Here is an 18,248-nt window from a genome sequence, read left to right as displayed (position 1 = left end):
GATTGGCCTGGTGTGGTCCTCAGTGAGCTGATTGGCCTGGTGTGGTCCTCAGTGAGCTGATTGGCCTGGTGTGGTCCTCAGGGAGCTGATTGGCCTGGTGTGGTCCTCAGTGAGCTGATTGGCCTGGTGTGGTCCTCAGTGAGCTGATTGTCCTGGTGTGGTCCTCAGTGAGCTGATTGTCCTGGTGTGGTCCTCAGTGAGCTGATTGTCCTGGTGTGGTCCTCAGTGAGCTGATTGGCCTGGTGTGGTCCTCAGTGAGCTGATTGGCCTGGTGTGGTCCTCAGTGAGCTGATTGGCCTGGTGTGGTCCTCAGTGAGCTGATTGGCCTGGTGTGGTCCTCAGTGAGCTGATTGGCCTGGTGTGGTCCTCAGTGAGCTGATTGGCCTGGTGTGGTCCTCAGTGAGCTGATTGGCCTGGTGTGGTCCTCAGTGAGCTGATTGGCCTGGTGTGGTCCTCAGTGAGCTGATTGGCCTGGTGTGGTCCTCAGTGAGCTGATTGGCCTGGTGTGGTCCTCAATGAGCTGATTGGCCTGGTGTGGTCCGGTTAGTGTGGGGCTAAGGTGCGACTGTTTACAGGCCAATCCCTCTGCCCTCTTTATTTCCCATGATTCATAGGGGCCAGGAAAGGACCTCACCTCTGTTAGCAGGGGCTTGGTGCAGTAAGCGGTCCCTACTGCCCTGTGCACTTGTATAACATTGCCAGTGTGAATGGGTTTATGGGAGTAGTTACTTGTGTTTAATTTTAAATAGAGCGGTTGTAATGCTAAATCTGTCATTGGGTTGTGTGTGAATGTCTGTCGGTGGGTGCATGTTTGGTCATGTGTGGCCTAAATGAGCCTGTAGAGGATTTGCTTTGGATTAAGGATCATAAAGTGGTAGAAAATGAATGGCTGCTTTTTCAGAGCCCATCTGTTAGGCTGCTGACAGGTTTCTGAGGGCAGAATACTGTCGGTGTGCTTTCTTTAAAATGAAGTGTCGGTGCACTTTTTTAACACCCTGTCATATTTTTTCTGCTCTTTAACAGCCTTCGGTGGTGAAAAATGGAAAACAAATGTTCTGCTGACAGCTTTCCTGTGCCCAGGGTGAGTGAGTATTTATATCGGAAAGGTGCGAACGTGCAGTGTATTATATTCATAGCACAACTTGCGCTGGCAGGAACAGGAGCACTTGTAGCGAGATCGCTTGAGCTGTTACACGCGCCTTCTCAGTTTATCTAGCAAATGCTCTTTCTGTACCTGTCATAAATGAGTATCACTTGTATGTCAGGAAATTAATATTGTGGAATTTTTAAGAATAATGTAGAATAATACTGGATGACTGAGATTCTGCTTCTGACTGGTGTTTGGTCATAATGAGGTTTTAATGATCATTCCACTACTCGGTGAAGCTGGTCTGAACGCAGCGTTTCACTTCCAGTCTCACTCCTTTCTTTCTTGTCAATCCAAATGAGAATAGTAAACATGCTGTGGGGCTTTGTGATATTCCCGGCTGTGTGTATTTGGGGGTTCAGACCCGTTTTGCGTAGAGATGGATGGGCGTGGTTATGTGGTGCTGATGGATGGGCGTGGTTATGTGGCGCTGATGGATGGGCGTGGTTATGTGGTGCTGATGGATGGGTGTGGTTATGTGGTGCTGATGGATGGGCGTGGTTATGTGGCGCTGATGGATGGGTGTGGTTATGTGGTGCTGATGGATGGGCGTGGTTATGTGGTGCTGATGGATGGGCGTGGTTATGTGGTGCGGTGTGATGGGACGGGACAGAGAGAGATTCGGGCCGCGTGGGGGCGTAGCTGCGCCTGTGTCCGGCCTTGCTGACGCGTGCGCCCCCGTCCCGCTCCAGCATCGTGTTCGCGGACTTCTTCGTGATGAACCTGATCCTGTGGGGCGAGGGCTCCTCGGCGGCCATGCCCTTCGGCACGCTGGTGGCCATCCTGGCGCTCTGGTTCTGCATCTCCGTGCCGCTCACCTTCATCGGGGCGTACTTCGGCTTCAAGAAGAGCGTGAGTCTACCAGAGCGGGCGTCTAACCGGGCCCCCCCCCCCCACCCCCACCCCCCGCCATTACCACTGACAAACTGCACTCACTAGCTTAATTCTATGAACGCTATATAAATTAATTGTATTATAATTATTGCTATTGTTATTATTTTTATTCACTGTACGTTTTTCTGGAGATTCAGCAATGCCAATTCAGCGGTTTCACAGATGTCTGCCGTATCCATTGGAGTGAAAGTTAAGGGCTAGTAGCAGACTGTGAGGGTTGAGTACAGGCTCCTTGGTGCTGGGGTGTTGTGTGAGACGGGGCTGAATCCAGACGTGAGAGCCCCCCCCCCTCCTTCGCGGTTTCAGGGGATCGAGCACCCGGTGCGCACCAACCAGATCCCCCGGCAGATTCCGGAACAGTCCTTCTACACCCGGCCCCTCCCCGGCATCGTCATGGGCGGCATCCTGCCGTTCGGCTGCATCTTCATCCAGCTCTTCTTCATCCTCAACAGCATCTGGTGAGCCGCCGCGCAGCGTGGGGGGGGCGGGGGTGGGGGGTGGGGGGGCGACATGGGGGGGCAGCGGGGGGGGGGGGGCGTGGAGGGGTCAGTGGGGGATCCCCTCCTCCAGGCTACCCTAACGCACTCTGACTCAAAGAGCACGGTGAGCTGCTCTCCGACACCAGCAGTCAGCTTTCCAGTGATACTCCCTGTGCCTCTGTGTGTGTGTGTGTGTGTGTGTGTGTGTGTGTCTCTCTCTCTCTCTCTCTCTCTCTCTCTCTGTGTCTCTGTGTCTGTGTGTGTGTGTGTCTGTGTGTCTCTGTGTCTCTCTCTCTCTGTCTCTGTGTCTCTGTGTGTGTGTGTGTGTGTGCTGTGTGTCTCTGTGTCTCTCTCTCTGTCTCTGTGTCTCTGTGTGTGTCTGTGTGTGTCTCTGTGTGTCTCTGTGTGTCTGTGTGTGTGTCTGTGTGTGTCTGTGTGTGTCTCTGTGTGTCTCTGTGTGTGTCTGTGTGTGTGTCTCTGTGTGTCTCTGTGTGTATCTCTGTGTGTGTCTGTGTCTCTCTGTGTGTGTGTCTGTGTGTCTCTGTGTGTCTCTGTGTGTGTCTGTGTGTGTGTCTCTGTGTGTCTCTGTGTGTCTCTGTGTGTATCTCTGTGTGTGTCTGTGTCTCTCTGTGTGTGTGTCTGTGTGTCTCTGTGTGTCTGTGTGTGTGTCTCTGTGTGTCTCTGGCAGGGTTGGGGTCAATTTCTTTTCCATTCAGTCGATTCAGGAAATGAACTTCAGTATTCCATCATGATTTAAAGATTTATGGGTTGAATATCAGTTCATTTGCAAGACTGACTGAAATGAAATGGAGTTGACTCCAACCAAGCTATTTCAAAATAAAGTTCTATGGACACTTATTTCTTCTGCAGTGATTTGAGAATTCAGTCAAGTTGACCCACGTGTTTCAGTTGAAGATGTTTTCATTTTATTGCCATGGTTTCTGATCAAAAAAGCGCTGCTCTCAGCCGTCTGACTGCGTTAGTTTCCCGCGCTGAGTCACCTGGTGAGTGGGCTGCTCCAGGTGTGGACGCCCCTCCTGCGCCCCGCTCACGCTGCGGTGGGGCTATTCGCTGTGTGTTTAACGGGCGTAACCTCCCCCCCCCCCCCCCCCAGGTCACACCAGATGTACTACATGTTCGGATTTCTCTTCCTGGTCTTCATCATCCTGGTGATCACGTGCTCTGAGGCCACCGTCCTCCTGTGCTACTTCCACCTGTGTGCAGAGGTAAGCCCCGCCCCCTCCCACTGTTACCCCACCCAGGGTTCGACAGGAAGCCCCGCCCCCTCCCACTGTTACCCCGCCCAGGGTTCGACAGGAAGCCCCACCCCCTCCCACTGTTACCCAGCCTAGTGTTCGAGAGAAAGCTCTGCCCCGTCCCACTGTCACCCAGCCCAGAGTTTGACAGTAAGCCCCGCCCCCTCCCACTGTCACCCAGCCCAGGGTTCTACAATAAGCCCCGCCCCCTCCCACTGTCACCCAGCCCAGGGTCAGAGAGGAAGCCCCCTCCAACAGTCACCCAGCCCAGGGTTCAAGAGTTAGTGTGGACACATGGGAGGCACAGCGCTTAGGAAAGCTAGTCTGGAACAGGGAGGTTGCAGGTTTGAATCCTAGCTACTTAACTTTAGAATTCTAGGTCCCTGCAGTGTTATTTGGTAGACTGTCCAGTGGCACAGAGAGAATATTTGGAGCGATTGCCTGTCTGAAAGCAGGTCATGCTGCAGGCATCTGCACAGAAGGGTGTGTGTTTAATCCCTGTGAGTCGTTAAAGTCCACCTGGCCTGTGTACTTCCTGCTACCCTGTGGTAAAGCCGTGTCGTTGCTGTGTGGGCCGACCTGGCCTGTGTGTACTTCCTGCTGCCCTGTGGTAAAGCCACGTTGTTGCTGTGCGCACGCAGGACTACCACTGGCAGTGGCGCTCCTTCCTGACCAGCGGCTTCACCGCCGTGTACTTCCTGGTGTACGCCGTGCACTACTTCTTCTCCAAGCTGCAGATCACCGGGCTGGCCAGCACCATCCTCTACTTCGGCTACACCACCATCATGGCTCTCATCTTCTTCCTCTTCACCGGTAGGCGCTCTGATCTTCTCCAATCAAAAGTGCTTTTACTGTCCTTTCATTTTGTCTTTTTTTTTGCTCCTGTCACCCCTGGTTTCCCGCCGCTGTGTCCCCCGTGCCCCCCTCCCCCCGGACGGTGGCGGTTAGACGGGGGGGATGGGGGGGGTAGAGAGAGCCGCTCATTAACGCGGTTAAATGAAGTGAGAGGGAGCAGAAAAGCCCTTAAACCCGTTTCCGGAGATTTGGCTAATGTACGGCGTGGGTGAGGTTGCCGGGTCACTGAGTGCCTAATCTACACCACCGCTGCTTGTGTTTTTATCACTAGAACAGTGGGGAGAAACGCCATTGGCTGCTGGAGTAGCGTGTAGAAACGCCATTGGCTGCTGGAGCAGTGAGGAGAAATGTCATTGGCTGCTGGAGCAGTGTGGCGAAATGCCATTGGCTGCTGGATTAACGTGTAAAAACGCCATTGGCTGCTGGATTAATGTGTAGAAATGCCATTGGCTGCTGGAAGGTTCCATACTCTCAGAGCAGACTCAGTGATGGAGAAGCAGTCAGGAGAAGGCCAGTGGTTCAGTGTTTCAGCACACAAGTTCTGTGCAGTGGAATAAGTGGGATGCGTGACTCTTCTGTGTGTATCCATGGTGATTAGTTTTGTTCAGAGTACACGTGGTCATTTGCATAATAATACAGCATATGCCCACGCCTGCGTATGGAGATATTAAGTGTATATTGTAAGCTGAGTGACAGGAGAGCCTGTGAACCTGGCTGTGTGTTCACGGTGGTGTGTCAGGTGACCGGGCCCTTGGTTATGAGCACGTTTGGTCGGGTCCTGCAGTAAGGACCAGACGCTGCAGTAAGGACCAGACGCTGCAGTAAGGACCAGACGCTGCGTCGCGTGGTTTCCTGTAAGTGAGCGGGAGCCGCTCCCCCTCGTTAGCCTCGTAAGCGTCACACGGCTCCGTCCTGTTTGTCTTCTCAGCCCTTCAGCCCCCCTGGCACACCTGGGCCGTCCTCTGGAAACGAGCTGATTCATTCGGCAGTTCAGCGGTCCGTGATTTCTGTATGATTTTAATCAGTTTCCTTTACCTTTTTTTATTATTATTAATGCCATTTTAATTGTAGGATTTCAGTTGGAAAAAAGCCTGCAGTCAGCAGAAGACTGTAGTGGAGATGTACCAGTGTGCCTGTGTTCCTTTGCGGGCACATTTTTATATATTTATTTTTAAGCGTTGGAGTAGCTCACGTTTCTCCAGCGAACGGCACTGTGGGTCTGCAGCTCTGCTTCCTCCCGTAAAGCGAACGGCACTGTGGGTCTGCAGCTCTGCTTCCTCCCGTAAAGCGAACGGCACTGTGCTGCAGCTCGTGCCTCTAAGCGACGGCACTGTGGGTTGCACTCTGCCCTCCTAAGCACGCACGGTCTGCACTCTGCTTCCTCCGCGCAGCGAACGGCACTGGGGTGCAGCTACTGCTTCCTCCGCAAAGCAAGCGGACACTGGGGTCTGCACTCGTTCCTCCTGAGCGACGGCACGTGGTCTGCAGCTCTGCTTCTCCGGGAATGCGACGTGGTGGCCTCGCACTGCTTGTCCGAAGGCCTGAATGTGCTTCCGGGCGTGGCCCTGCCCCCCCCTCACGTCCCCCCGCGGTCTGCGTGCGGCGGCGATACGCGCTGTGAAAAGACGGGGGGGGGGGGTTACAGGGGGGGATCGCGGCGTACTCGTCCGCTGAGCCCGGCGTGGTCTGGGGGTCTGGGGTCTGGGGGTCTGGGGTCTGGGGGTCTGGGGTCTGGGGGTCTGAGGTCTGGGGTTTGTGCAGGATGCTTTTTGACGGTGCCCTGCTGCTCTGTCAGAGAGGCACATGCTCGGGGCGCTGGCTCCCCCCCCCCTCACGTCCCCTTCCGGGTCATTGGTCAGCCGCAGCGGGGGGGCGGCCGCGGGGCCCCTGAGGGCCGCTCTGATTCGCAGCTGGGTGCGCGGCGAGGTATCGCAGTCAATGAGTCGGTAAAACATCACTGGCCCGGGGAGCGTGAAGGAGCGCTCATGATATCATTCGGGATTCCCAGTGCGGGGCAGGCGCTGGAGACGGGCCGGGGCGGGTTACCAAGCGCTCCCCCTCCATCCTGTCCCATCCGAGCCACGTTACCCAACACCCCCTTTCTGTCCGCCCGCCCCCACCCTGTCCGTCTCTGTCGAGCTGCGTGTCCCACGCGCCCCTCTACTCACTGGTCCCGCGAGGCGCTGTCTCGGATCCCAGTCCCGTCGAGCACCGGCGCCCTCTCTCCATCCGTCCCGTCCGAGCCCCTGTCCCCGCCCCTGCCTCCACTCCGTCCCGTCCGAGCTGTCCCCGCCCCCCTCTCCACTCCGTCCCGTCCGAGCTGCGCTGTCCCCGCGCCCCCTCTCTCCACTCCGTCCCGTCCGAGCTGCGCTGTCCCCGCGCCCCCTCTCTCCACTCCGTCCCGTCCGAGCTGCGCTGTCCCCACGCGCCCCCTCTCTCCACTCCGTCCCATCCGAGCTGTGCTGTCCCCGCGCCCCCTCTCTCCACTCCGTCCCGTCCGAGCTGCGCTGTCCCCGCGCCCCTCTCTCCACCCGTCCCGTCCGAGCTGCGCTGTCCCCGCGCGCCCCCTCTCTCCACCCGTCCCGTCCGAGCTGCGTCCCCATGCGCCCCCTCTCTCCACCCCGTCCCGTCCGAGCTGTGCTGTCCTCGCGCGCGCAGAGTGAGATTCCCGCTAATGCGAGAAGGCAGCGATTAGGCCTTCCCGTCGTCACGGTTTCCGCGTCGTGGGCGCTGGCCACGCTCTCGATGGACGGCGTTTACGACACGGTGTCCTGTTTCACATTTTAGACCGGCTCTCCATTACTCCTGAGCTGTTATGATGTGTGCTGTTGCCGTCGTTAGAGGACTTAGGGGAGCTGACTTCTGTTGCCGATTCTGCAGAACATCAAATCCCAGAATGCTGTGGTTTGTCATGACTGAAGGATCTGTTCTGGCAGGTTTCAGACAGAAGAATCACTGGGACAAAAGCCTTTGAACCTGTTTGGTCATGGACGTGTTTAGTTACAATTTTATACCTTTTTGTTTTAATATAATTTTTGGCCATTGGCTCTGGTGTAATCTTGAGCTTCGCATGTTCAGGTACAGAGATATCAAATGTCAGCATTACACAGTTTATTTTGGAATAAATAAATAAACAGTCTTCAATTATTTACAGCTAGCTTTTCAAGTGGAGCAGAATCCCAAATGTCAAGTCCTCTAAAAAATTAATGATTAATGTTGAGACACAGGCCTGCGATATAAGTGGCCCGACTAAGGGTTTCCGTTTAAAACCAGATGTTTGGAAAAGGTATTGAAGTGGTTTTTTTTCCCCCCGACTGGATTTCACCAGCAGTACACAAAATATGTGTGAGAATATGCATGTTAATTAAAATTGAGATGCACTACATCTTACCAATGACTTATCATTCACTCCTTTCAGGTTGTGACTCTAGATGGCTATTTTTGTTTTGCATGCTTGCTTTTTAGCAATTGTAATATAAGCAGTGTACGTGTGATTGGATCAGTCTGAAACTTATCCCAGCTCATGGAATGGTTTTGAAGAATCACATTTAAGTCATGCTCTTTAAGCCAAAGCACCAAATTATTGTAAAATGTATGACTTGGGTCTTTTAACCAAGTAATTAACTCATTAGGCATGACTAGCGACATCTTTTATTCATAAATGAAAACTTAAGTTTATTTAAAAAAACAGACTGTTTGGAAGATGATGGAACATATGCTCAAAGCACTTGTGTGGTTAGAGCAGTTGTTTGTTCACGCGTGTAGTTTAACACGTTCTGTCGTCGTTTGTTTGTTGCGTGTTTGCGATGGCGAGCCAGATTTAATTCTTCTGTGTTTTTTCCACAGGAACGATCGGCTTCTTCGCCTGCTTCTGGTTCGTGACTAAGATCTACAGCGTGGTCAAAGTGGACTGATGGAGCTCACAGCAGCGAACAGACCATCCGCCTTACGGGCATCTGAACGTGCAGAAGTGTGTGCTTCTCTGGATCCCCTGGCCTGGCTGTGGTTCCGTAGCGAACACAATCGGCTCCAGACTGAGAGTGCCTGACATTTCCAAATGCAACACAAATTCGCTCTTTATTATCATGCAAGGAGTGCGAAGCTACTGTCCAAATTCCGCGATTTGCGTATGAAATGCCGCATCGTCCAGCACTACCAATCAGGAATGCGTTGAGCTCGGACTTTGTAAATATTACATGCATTCTGCTAATGTGAAGTTTGATTAAGCCTGCAAGTCTATTGGCATCGATCGATAACATTTCAGCACCATCTAACCTTTGCGGTGAGTCTGGTGACATAAATATTATTGTAAATATTTTTTCTAACGCTGAGAAAGATGTGAAATGAGTGTTATTAGAATTCAGCCCGTTTGTGGAAAGACTGCGGCTTTTAACATGTTATTTTCGTCCTCGTATTTCACATGCAAGACACAGAAGTCCGCTTGGTTCCTTATTTTACATTCGTTTTATTGGTGTACGAATTCATTGGAATCTGCATCCTTTTTTAACTTATGTTTTTGCTGCTTCCGTTAATGCGTGTGTTTCTTCCCTCTGCAGTTCTTTGTGCCTTGTGCGTTCGTTGATTTGTAAATTTACAGTTATAAATGTTGTACAGATAGTTCAATCTTGCTGCAGTCCTCCTGATTTTTTTATTCAGATTCTTGCCGAAAGGTCATAGAAATTATGTTGGAATTTCTGTGTACATGATCTCATTAAACACATTAGGTTGAGATGAATAGTTTGACTTTTTGGTGTCGCTTATTCAGTTGTAAATAATAGAGCGGATCGAATAAACATCAGAATGTTCATTATTGGAAATCTGTACCTGTCGAGTGGAGTGGAGCTATCTTTAGAAGATACGTGTGGGATAAATTCCAAAAATGGAAGCTCACCTGCTTCCGGAAAAGCACAAAGCGGGGGAGGAGGTGGGGAGAGGATGGGGGAAAGGGTCTAAATGTCAGGGTTTCATAACCGATACACTGACATTTGTGTGATGGGATTTTCCCTCGGATTAAGACAGCCGGCAATGACGCTCAGCGTTGCCGTCTGATTCGTCAGAGCTGCGACTTTCGTCTGATTGGCTGTTGGCCTTCCTCCCAGGCCCCACCCTTCAGACAAACACAGATTTCACACATGAATGTGATTTTTTTTTTTCTTTTCTACGCATGAATGTTTACTTTTAAAATTTTGTTCTGGATACAATAAATGTTTTATGTATGTGAGCGTAGAAGAATACCGACTGTGGTTTGTTTCATGTTGTTTTTGTCTCTCTTTTTGGATGAAGAATATGAATATCATAGCTGTGTATATCTAATCAATTATACAGTTAAGCAGATAAAATATCTGAACATCAAATCACTTCTTTTTATTAAGTCACAGTATAATGAGAAATTAAAATTGGGGAACAGAAATAATTTGTTTATTGCAAATGGCAGGGTTAGGGTAGTGCTTGCTATCCATAATTTTTTTCGTCATTCTTTTATTGTCCTGTTAATCTCGTGTTCCAGCTTTGGCACCATTTCAGGATTTTTAATGAGCCCAAACATCAGAGACTTCAAACACTAGTGGCTGTGACTCACTGGGCATTTGCACCACAGAATTTTAATGGAGCGGTAAAGGGGGGGGTGGAAGAGTGAATATGTATTTTGTATCAGTTTAAAATCAGCCACCAAGAAAGAGGACATCAAATCACCGCAAGACCAAGACGCAAAAAATACAACTTTTAAAAAGTGAAGATGCTATCAGTCCTCTAGATCTCTCGGGACATAAAACATATCTTGATCCGCTGCAGGCTGCTCCGCCTGTGCCTGGAATGGGAAAGTCATTGTTCCGGGTCCTCCAGCACCCTGCCTCCTCAGCCGCTCTGGCTCTCTTCCTGCACTCCGTGGTTTCCTCGGGGGGGAGACCAGAAAAGAAGTGGCATATCTCGCTGTGAACCAAAGAGTGTGTGCCAAATGCTATCAAAACTGGATTAGGAGATGACAATTGTGTAGGATGAAAGGATTGGGGGAGGGGTGAAGGGGTGGTGGGGGGGGGGGGGTAGGCTGTAGTAGTTTCCAAGTAACCCTTGAGTGGAATTTTAAAACTACATTGTTTACATTTGTAATATGAATATATAACACGCCTGTCTAGCACCTGCACATTAAGAAAAGCCTCCTTTAGAAAAACATGAAAACTCAACCAGCAAGTTAAATGCTAATGGACCTGCTGACTGGCACTATGAGAAAATAGATTACAGCAAAGTGGATGTTTAGTACAAAACCTTTGTAAGTTTGTCTGGGTAGGCTAAATTATTTGGAGTGAGCGTGGTGCATCCATTTCAGTAGTGAAGTTCATTCAAATGCATAACTTAAAGTTGCAATAAATCATTCATGTTAAATGGTATCAGTGAGGCTAATATTGATGGTTTTACAGGAAACAATCTGTCTCGTTTTGTCTTACGGGGAGAGATGACAGCATTCTGTTCAGTCTGAACATCTTTCTCAGCAGTATTTTTGTTAGTTTTTTTTTTGCCAAAATTTTACATTTCTTCTCACAAAAACAATGAACAAAATTGTGTTCGCTGCAGGTGTCCTGTGTGGGTTTATTGATGATGCATTGGTACCTTAAAGTTGCTCTTTTATCTGACCCATTACACCACCTTCTGCTAAAAACAAATAGGCTCTGTATTCCTGCTTTTTTCTCTCTAAACATACGTCTTGTTGATTTGTTTCCTCCGCTTACAGCAGCAGCAGAACTGGTTTGCACCTTTGGTCGTTTCTTGCTCTGCACAATCCTTGACTTAAAAAAAAAAATTGGGTTGAAAATTCACTTCTCAAAATCTTAACCAGAGATGTGCTAATAATTTTTCACCTCTTTACTCTAAGCAGCTTGTAGGCTCTCCCAAATTATCCCTCTCGTTTAGGTAGATCCCTTCTTCACATTCTCAGTCTGCTCAATAGGGGTTCTGATCTTTTTAACAATAATGTATCGATTATGAGGTTCAGGTTTAATCTTATTTATTTCAGACCAGATATGACTGATATATTTTTATTATTGTAATATATTCATGGTGTGTTTATTTGAAAATGTACGTCAAATGTTTAGTCAGATGATTGTATGACTCTTAGGTTTACCTTCGACAGCTATAAAAGTCTGCAAAATAGTATGTTTTCAATTGTGTTTGGCAGCACAGAAGGCATAACATCGATGTATTAATTATGTATTTTTGTTGAATTGGTTTAATTTATTTTTGCGAATCACATGCAGTTTTAATCCCGACTATGTGTCTGCGGCACAATGAGAAATGTTCCGTTCCGCGCCAAAGTGTGCGCGCGCGCGCACGTGCTGCAACACATAAACACCTCGCCCACGGCGCTTGACATTTAGAGAGAAACCCCATGCTGGCTTCAATCATGGCAGATATTCAGTGTCATTTGTAACACACACTTTGGACCGGGCTGGCGGCGATACGGGTAAGTCACCGCTGGTGCGCGGTCTTCATCCAACTGGGGTGCAACTGTCTTGATGTCCCGTAACCTGCCAGCGGCACATACCCACCAATAATGTGGCAGCGTAGGATAAACGTGCAATGGGGGTTAAATAAATAGAACAAAACATACATGCGTTGGTTACGAGCTTAGTGGTACACGTGGTAAATTGAAATAACCAATATATCGATGCCATTTATTTAAGCCTGCACCCTTTTGTTTCGTGCCCAGAATAGGATTTAAAATCTCATAAAAGGAATATCGCGCGTTTCACTCGCCTTCTCGCGAATAATGCATATTTTCAAGACCTGTTATTGATATTACGTTGCTGTTATTTCAAATGCAACGGCAATTTTGCACAACTGTAAATTGTACCTAGGTAAAAGACCAACTGGTTCGCCAGCTTATCTGCGAAATAAAAGTACACTCAGTTTTATTAATTTATTTCATAGGCTAGTGTATTTAGGTATAGCTTGCTGTGTTGTATTGTGTTGTAACCGGTTGTCTGTTTAAATATGTTTCACTGTAGCCACCGTAGTTTCACTGTTTGTGAGCGTCAAAACTTTCTGTAGTTAAATGACGTTGTTCACTACTACAAGAAATACTGCATGGAACAAATTCAAATCGCTGCACCTTTGATAACTGAAGCGGCTGCGTAGCTACGCCCCTTGTGTTGTATAGCCCAATCAGAGTTCTTTAAATATCCCCCAGAACAGCAATTTCGGCCAATCATTCTCCGTTTCTGAAAAAAAGAAAGATGGCGAGCTCCATCGGTGGCATCCGCATCTTACGGCGAATTGACTTGCAGTAAGTCTGTTTCCACTCACATTTTAGTCTGCAAATTTAAACGATTCATTTTTTGTGTTCATGTGAGTGGGTGTGCAATGACGTGGAACTATAGCCCAACTGCGCCCAGTTTTTTTTCTGTAAGAAGGTCGTTTGTTTATGACATTGAGATTGAAAAGCACTGCTGTGTTTGGTAAGCTAACTTGTCAACAGTGTAGCAAGCCGCTATTTAATTGCGCCTTTCGATCTGTTATTGTTTGTAAACCCTCTTTAATATGGTCAGGCGCTTGGAAATGTGTTTTCAAACATACTCACATTGTTTCGTAAAATACGACACCACAAACGCCTACGTTGAACGACAACGCTTTCAAACTTTGAGTCACGTGTATTGTTGCATCGTGCAAATGGCCTGAAATGTTGTAGCTTTTACAAAAGTTTGTTGACTTCGCTGCTGCTGTCCAAATATCGATTCCCAAGCCGAGCGGGTGAACGCTCGGACCTGAGCCGAACGCACACAGCCGTGCGGTGGTGATTGGGTTGTGCCGGTCCACGCTTGACATGTACTGTACAGTGAAGTCTGTAATCACCACCTTCTCCTGCCCCACTATGGCCCTTTGCAGCTCTAATGTTCAGTGACCCCACAACGATAAAATTATAATGTAATCGGACAAGTGAATATTAAACGAACAGACAAGGCCCATTTTAAGCTCGCTCTCAATCAGAACAATAATTAATAGTTAATAATAAAGTGCTAAATCATTTCTTTTATGAGCATTTTTATTGAACACATTGCATGTTCCCCACATCTTTTCCAAGTTGGCACCCCAAAAAGGGCTTTCCAGCAAGGCCTGGGCAATAAAGCATTAGTCTGATGGAATACACCTTTTTCTCATTTTAGAAAATCAAAAAGAAAATTACATTATCTGATTTGTACACAGCTCATAAATTAACCTGTGTCATTAAATGTGAAAGCACAATTAATTCTGTGTCATTAAATGTGAAAGCACATTGGCATAAACAGTCTCACGGCTGCAATCTCTTTTCAAATGAAAGATTGAGTTCTAGTCTTATCTTTTTTTATCAGTAAATTTAGACAAACTTTAAAATTGGGATTGTTTATACACTATACTTGACCAGTTAATCCAAAACATTGAGGTAGGGTTATGATGAATATGGGCATGAAATAACATAGGTCTAACATGAAACACATTTGGTTGTTTTCCTATTAATTTCTTTTTATAATAATTATACCAAAGGGCAGCCAGGCTTTATAAAAATTCTTAGTCACCCAGTACAGTAAATTATTAGGTTTATACATCTGCACCTAATTTTTTTCAAGAAACTTTAATGAGGAACTTCAAACAGTTTAAATGTCAATTACAAAATAAGCACGGTTTTAAGGTTCAAGTAATCTGTCCACGTCGGTCATCGGAGCGTGGCACCAGGTGCTTTTAATTCGGGGCGCATGGGTTTCCAGAGGCACAGCAGACACGACTGCCCCCCTAATCTGCGGCGTGAAGAGGCTGTCACAACGTCCCCCGTCATGTGTACTGGTTGTGCGCGTGAGAGCGTGTCAGTTTTAATGTGTGTGTGCGTGCTAACCGTTCCTGAAAGTCCTTACCGTGGGGCACGACGTTAAGCCAGTTAATGGCACTGCCTCCTTAGTTCTGTGAGCAGCAACATATAATTTGTGCCTTCCTGTTTGTTTTAACGAGCACATTGTTTTTCCAGTCGCCCGCGATTTTTTCTCCTTTTTTTTTACGTGCTGTGGACCGTTGGTCGGTTGCTGGTGTTCGTGTGTGGCGACGCCGCCGCGCGTTCTTCGCTGGGGATAATCACCTTCCGCCGGGGGTTCAGCTGTCTTCCTGTGCGGGGGCAGGAAGCAGATCACACCGCCCCTGGGTCAGCGTGCCCGGGCCTTAATTGGAGCCCGCTCGGAAGGCTGAGCGCTGGAATATGCGCTTGTTTGTGTTTTAATGGAGGGAGCCCTGGGCCTGGGCCTTCGCGGTGGACTGCGGTATGTCACAAACACCTCCGTGTCAGAGATCCTACGGCGTCCTGCGGGGAAAAATTGGCTGCTGGTACGAAGTCGACAAGTGATGAAAGTAGCCTGGAGCTTGTCAATTACCGAGCCGAGGCCTGGATCCTATAAGCTAATGGTCCGCTTCCTCTCTTTCGGCCTGCCAAAGCTTTACTGCGCAGGTTATAAAATCCAAAGTGCAGTGTGCTCTTACTGCGTTTCCATTGAAGAGAGCCTGTGTAAAGCTCGCAGGCACTTGGCGTCTGCTTTCTGAAAGTAGTGCTGTGCAGTAATCAGAGGTGGATTTCCCATTCCCATTGTTGGCACAAAAAATATATATATTTGGCTCCTGTGAAAAGGCCAAACTAATAGTGTGCTCTCATTCTTGCACTCTTTCCCTAGTCTGAATTTAAGCACAATTAAATAAGTAATCTGTCCTTTCATACTACAAAGAGCATACAATTAGTGTTTGAAAGTGAAATGTTGCAGTGGCTGTTGTTATCATTCTGCTCTTGTTTTGTTTCCAAAAGCAAACTAGAGAACTACCTGTGAGTCTCCTGTATCAGATGTTCATCCGTGACCTACTTGTGGCTATTCAGCTTAAAACCCTTTCACTGAGCACCGCAGCTAGTAGCTGCATGCATGCAAATAAAAGAATAGCCTGGCAGTGCAGTATAATGGCTAAGGAGTCGGTCTTGTAACCAAAAGGTCGCAGGTTTGATTCCCCGGTAGGACACTGCCATTGTACCCTTGAGCAAGGAACTTAACCTGCATTGCTCCAGTATATATCCAGCTGTATATTTGGATACAGTGTAAGTCGCTCTGGATAAGAGTGTCTGCTAAATGCCTGTAATGTAATGGATGTTGCTAGCTAGCTACTGAGCTTCAACATAATTAATAGCCTAGTCGTATGTCGCTAGCTAGTTATCGGGGTGTAAGAGGTCTGTGTGTATTTACTAGTTACTGGCAAATCATATTTTTATAAGATTTCTGTGACATTGGTCAGGAACTACCAAAGAAGTTACTGCTAGGACGGCCTATGGGAGGCCCTCATTGCAGTGATTTAGTAACCCCCATGCTGATGTTCCCCCCTGCGAAAGAGGTTGTGGGTAATATTACACCTTATCATATGTATTATATCTGTTTTAATCATATACTATGACCACTGCCCTGGTAATGTGCAGTAGGCCTCTTATTATAATTATTATTTTTATTATTATACCCATTTTCTAATATCGCCATATTCTGATGAATAGGCGCTGAATACAGACACAGTATTGAATATGGAAATGTTACCTAATGTTTTCCCTCCAGTGCAGTTCACTGTTTGTCATTCAGTGACTGATAATTTTGAGTTCCTGATGGTGCTTATTCTGTTTACACACTGCTTGGTTTGTAGATAAGTGGGTGGATTATAAACACTTTGACCTGCAGGATAATGCAGTGCATTGACGATGGAAAATGTAAATCTCTGAACATGGCAGAGCTATGATCTTTATACTGCTTTGAAGATTTAAAAAGGTGTGATTTCATACTATTATGGGATACAGTCGCAGAAGGGGGGGGGTGTGTGTGCGCATATTCTACAGGAGAAAATGTAAGATTAGGTAATTTGGTTTTTAATTTAGTTTTAATCTGTGTAGGAATCTTCCTCTGGTCTTTTTCTGCGGCAGGCTGCTCTCACACAGGATCAGTTCAGCTGTGGCCTCTCACAGTAAAATAAATCTGCTGAGTAAACAGCGGTGTGTTGACATCTGATTTCCACATTGATTGCTGTCGGAAGCTGCGGTAGAGGTGTGTGGGCCTAATCCTGTTAGTAAAGACAACAGCCCGACCTGCTGCTGCAGAATGGCAGTGAAAACAACCTGTTTAGCACAATCTCACACAGTAAATTGGTGGTATTCAGATATGCGTGTAGAAGCGATTGAGTTAACTTGGTGGAGCCTGAAGGGTAAAATACGAAGTTTTAAAAGCTTTTGAGCAGGAGGACCAACTGGAATGTGAATCACATGTCTCTTTAAGGTCAGCCAATAGGAACGTTAGGAAAACCGTGTAGGTGTTACTGCAGCAAAAGAAGTGAGCAGTTTTGCTATTCAATCATGATATTTTGGAGGAAGAGATGAATAGTCATACAAAAGCATGTTGACTTTTTGTCTTTAGCCATCAAGAGGTCTTACCACGTTCTGCTTGCTTTAAACAAAACCAAAAAAAAAAACCCAACGATTCAGCCAAAAAAGTAGTTTCTTTCAAACCAGTACATCGATAAATGGGCCTGTTACCTGCCCTTGCCCTTCCTAAACCTGCCTTTGAAATCGGTTACAGGGCATTAACTTCACACATGTTGCCGGGGGAACCGGATTGGGTCCCAGCTGAGTAAACGTGAGCGGAGGACGGGCGGGGAGGGAGGGAGAAGGGCGCTGGTTCCGGGGAACCGAGAGCGGTCCATACGGCGGACAGATGGGGCCCCGGCCCGGAGCTCCCCGCGGACAGAACCGCCGTCCAAACAGAGTGGCTCCTCCGCCCGAAACACACTGAGGCCTTTGATCGGCGCTGCAGCGCCTCGGCCCCCAGACCGGACCCTCGGACGGCACATGGTACCGCATCTGTGCAAACACGGCCTTTCTGGAATGTGCAAACAATGCAACAAAAGAGTCCTGTGCTGCGAGGCCCGTCCCCGGCCGACGCGTGATATGTGTGGTTTGGAGATCAAACGCGGCGCTGCTGGGAAATGTGCCATGTTTTCTGAAACAATAACTGAAGGGGGGGGGGGGGGTGAGAGAGACCGTGAGCGACTTGATTTAAGTGCGCAGTTTAACCAAAGGCAGTGTGACTCTGTCCAGAGAAAAAAGAATACTGTAACTTAAATGTGACCCCCACAGACAGACGCACGCACGCACACACACACGCACGCACTCTCTCACACACGCGCACACGCACGCACTCTCTCTCTCACACACGCGCACACTCTCTCACACACACACACAAAATGATTGTACGCACACCTGTTTTATATAACCATATCATCGTATTTCTAATTAATCGTATAAAGCGTGATTCACATTATTATAATTATTTTTTTAGACTGGGATGGCATTGATTGTTTGCTTACCGCATTTATTAACATGGAGATGTTGAAATTTCCAAATGGACACCCAAATTACCCATGCTATGTCTCTTTTTAGTAACTTCCAGTATTGTAAGGAATTTGTATCTTAAATCTTTGGATTTATTTTCCAGTGTAAATATTTTTAAATCAGGACTGTATAATTTGATCTTTCATTTAATATAATCTCCATTACAATGTATTGTGATTTATATACATTTTTGGCAGATGGTGTTTTTA

General features: G+C 47.7%; 2 protein-coding genes and 1 long non-coding RNA gene across 3 annotated transcripts in view; 2 read left to right on the top strand and 1 right to left on the bottom strand.

The window, feature by feature from the left end:
* Positions 1 to 9,863, top strand: part of tm9sf2 (transmembrane 9 superfamily member 2) — a 23,738-nt gene extending 13,875 nt beyond the window's left edge. Inside the window, exons 12-17 of the mRNA XM_064311249.1 lie at positions 1,024 to 1,081; positions 1,840 to 1,999; positions 2,348 to 2,499; positions 3,635 to 3,746; positions 4,418 to 4,589; positions 8,478 to 9,863. Of these exons, the coding sequence (XP_064167319.1) occupies positions 1,024 to 1,081; positions 1,840 to 1,999; positions 2,348 to 2,499; positions 3,635 to 3,746; positions 4,418 to 4,589; positions 8,478 to 8,545 (722 nt within the window). The 3' untranslated portion in view covers positions 8,546 to 9,863. The remainder of the gene's footprint in view (positions 1 to 1,023; positions 1,082 to 1,839; positions 2,000 to 2,347; positions 2,500 to 3,634; positions 3,747 to 4,417; positions 4,590 to 8,477) is intronic.
* Positions 9,864 to 10,027: 164 nt separating this feature from the next.
* LOC135241114 (uncharacterized) lies at positions 10,028 to 13,485 on the bottom strand. The gene is made up of 2 exons (XR_010325887.1): positions 13,316 to 13,485; positions 10,028 to 10,555 (listed from the first exon to the last, which is right to left on the bottom strand). It is a non-coding gene; the product is annotated as an uncharacterized LOC135241114 (long non-coding RNA).
* clybl (citrate lyase beta like) overlaps positions 12,761 to 18,248 on the top strand; it is a 72,904-nt gene continuing 67,416 nt past the window's right edge. The window contains exon 1 of the mRNA XM_064311250.1: positions 12,761 to 12,906. Coding sequence (XP_064167320.1) covers positions 12,857 to 12,906 — 50 coding nt within the window. The 5' untranslated portion in view covers positions 12,761 to 12,856. The remainder of the gene's footprint in view (positions 12,907 to 18,248) is intronic.

The sequence above is a fragment of the Anguilla rostrata genome, chromosome 15, assembly GCF_018555375.3.
Source record: "Anguilla rostrata isolate EN2019 chromosome 15, ASM1855537v3, whole genome shotgun sequence".
Classification (NCBI taxonomy): Eukaryota; Metazoa; Chordata; class Actinopteri; order Anguilliformes; family Anguillidae; genus Anguilla; species Anguilla rostrata.
The sequence above is the reverse complement of the archived record's forward strand: the minus strand, read 5'-3'. Positions and strand labels throughout refer to the sequence as shown.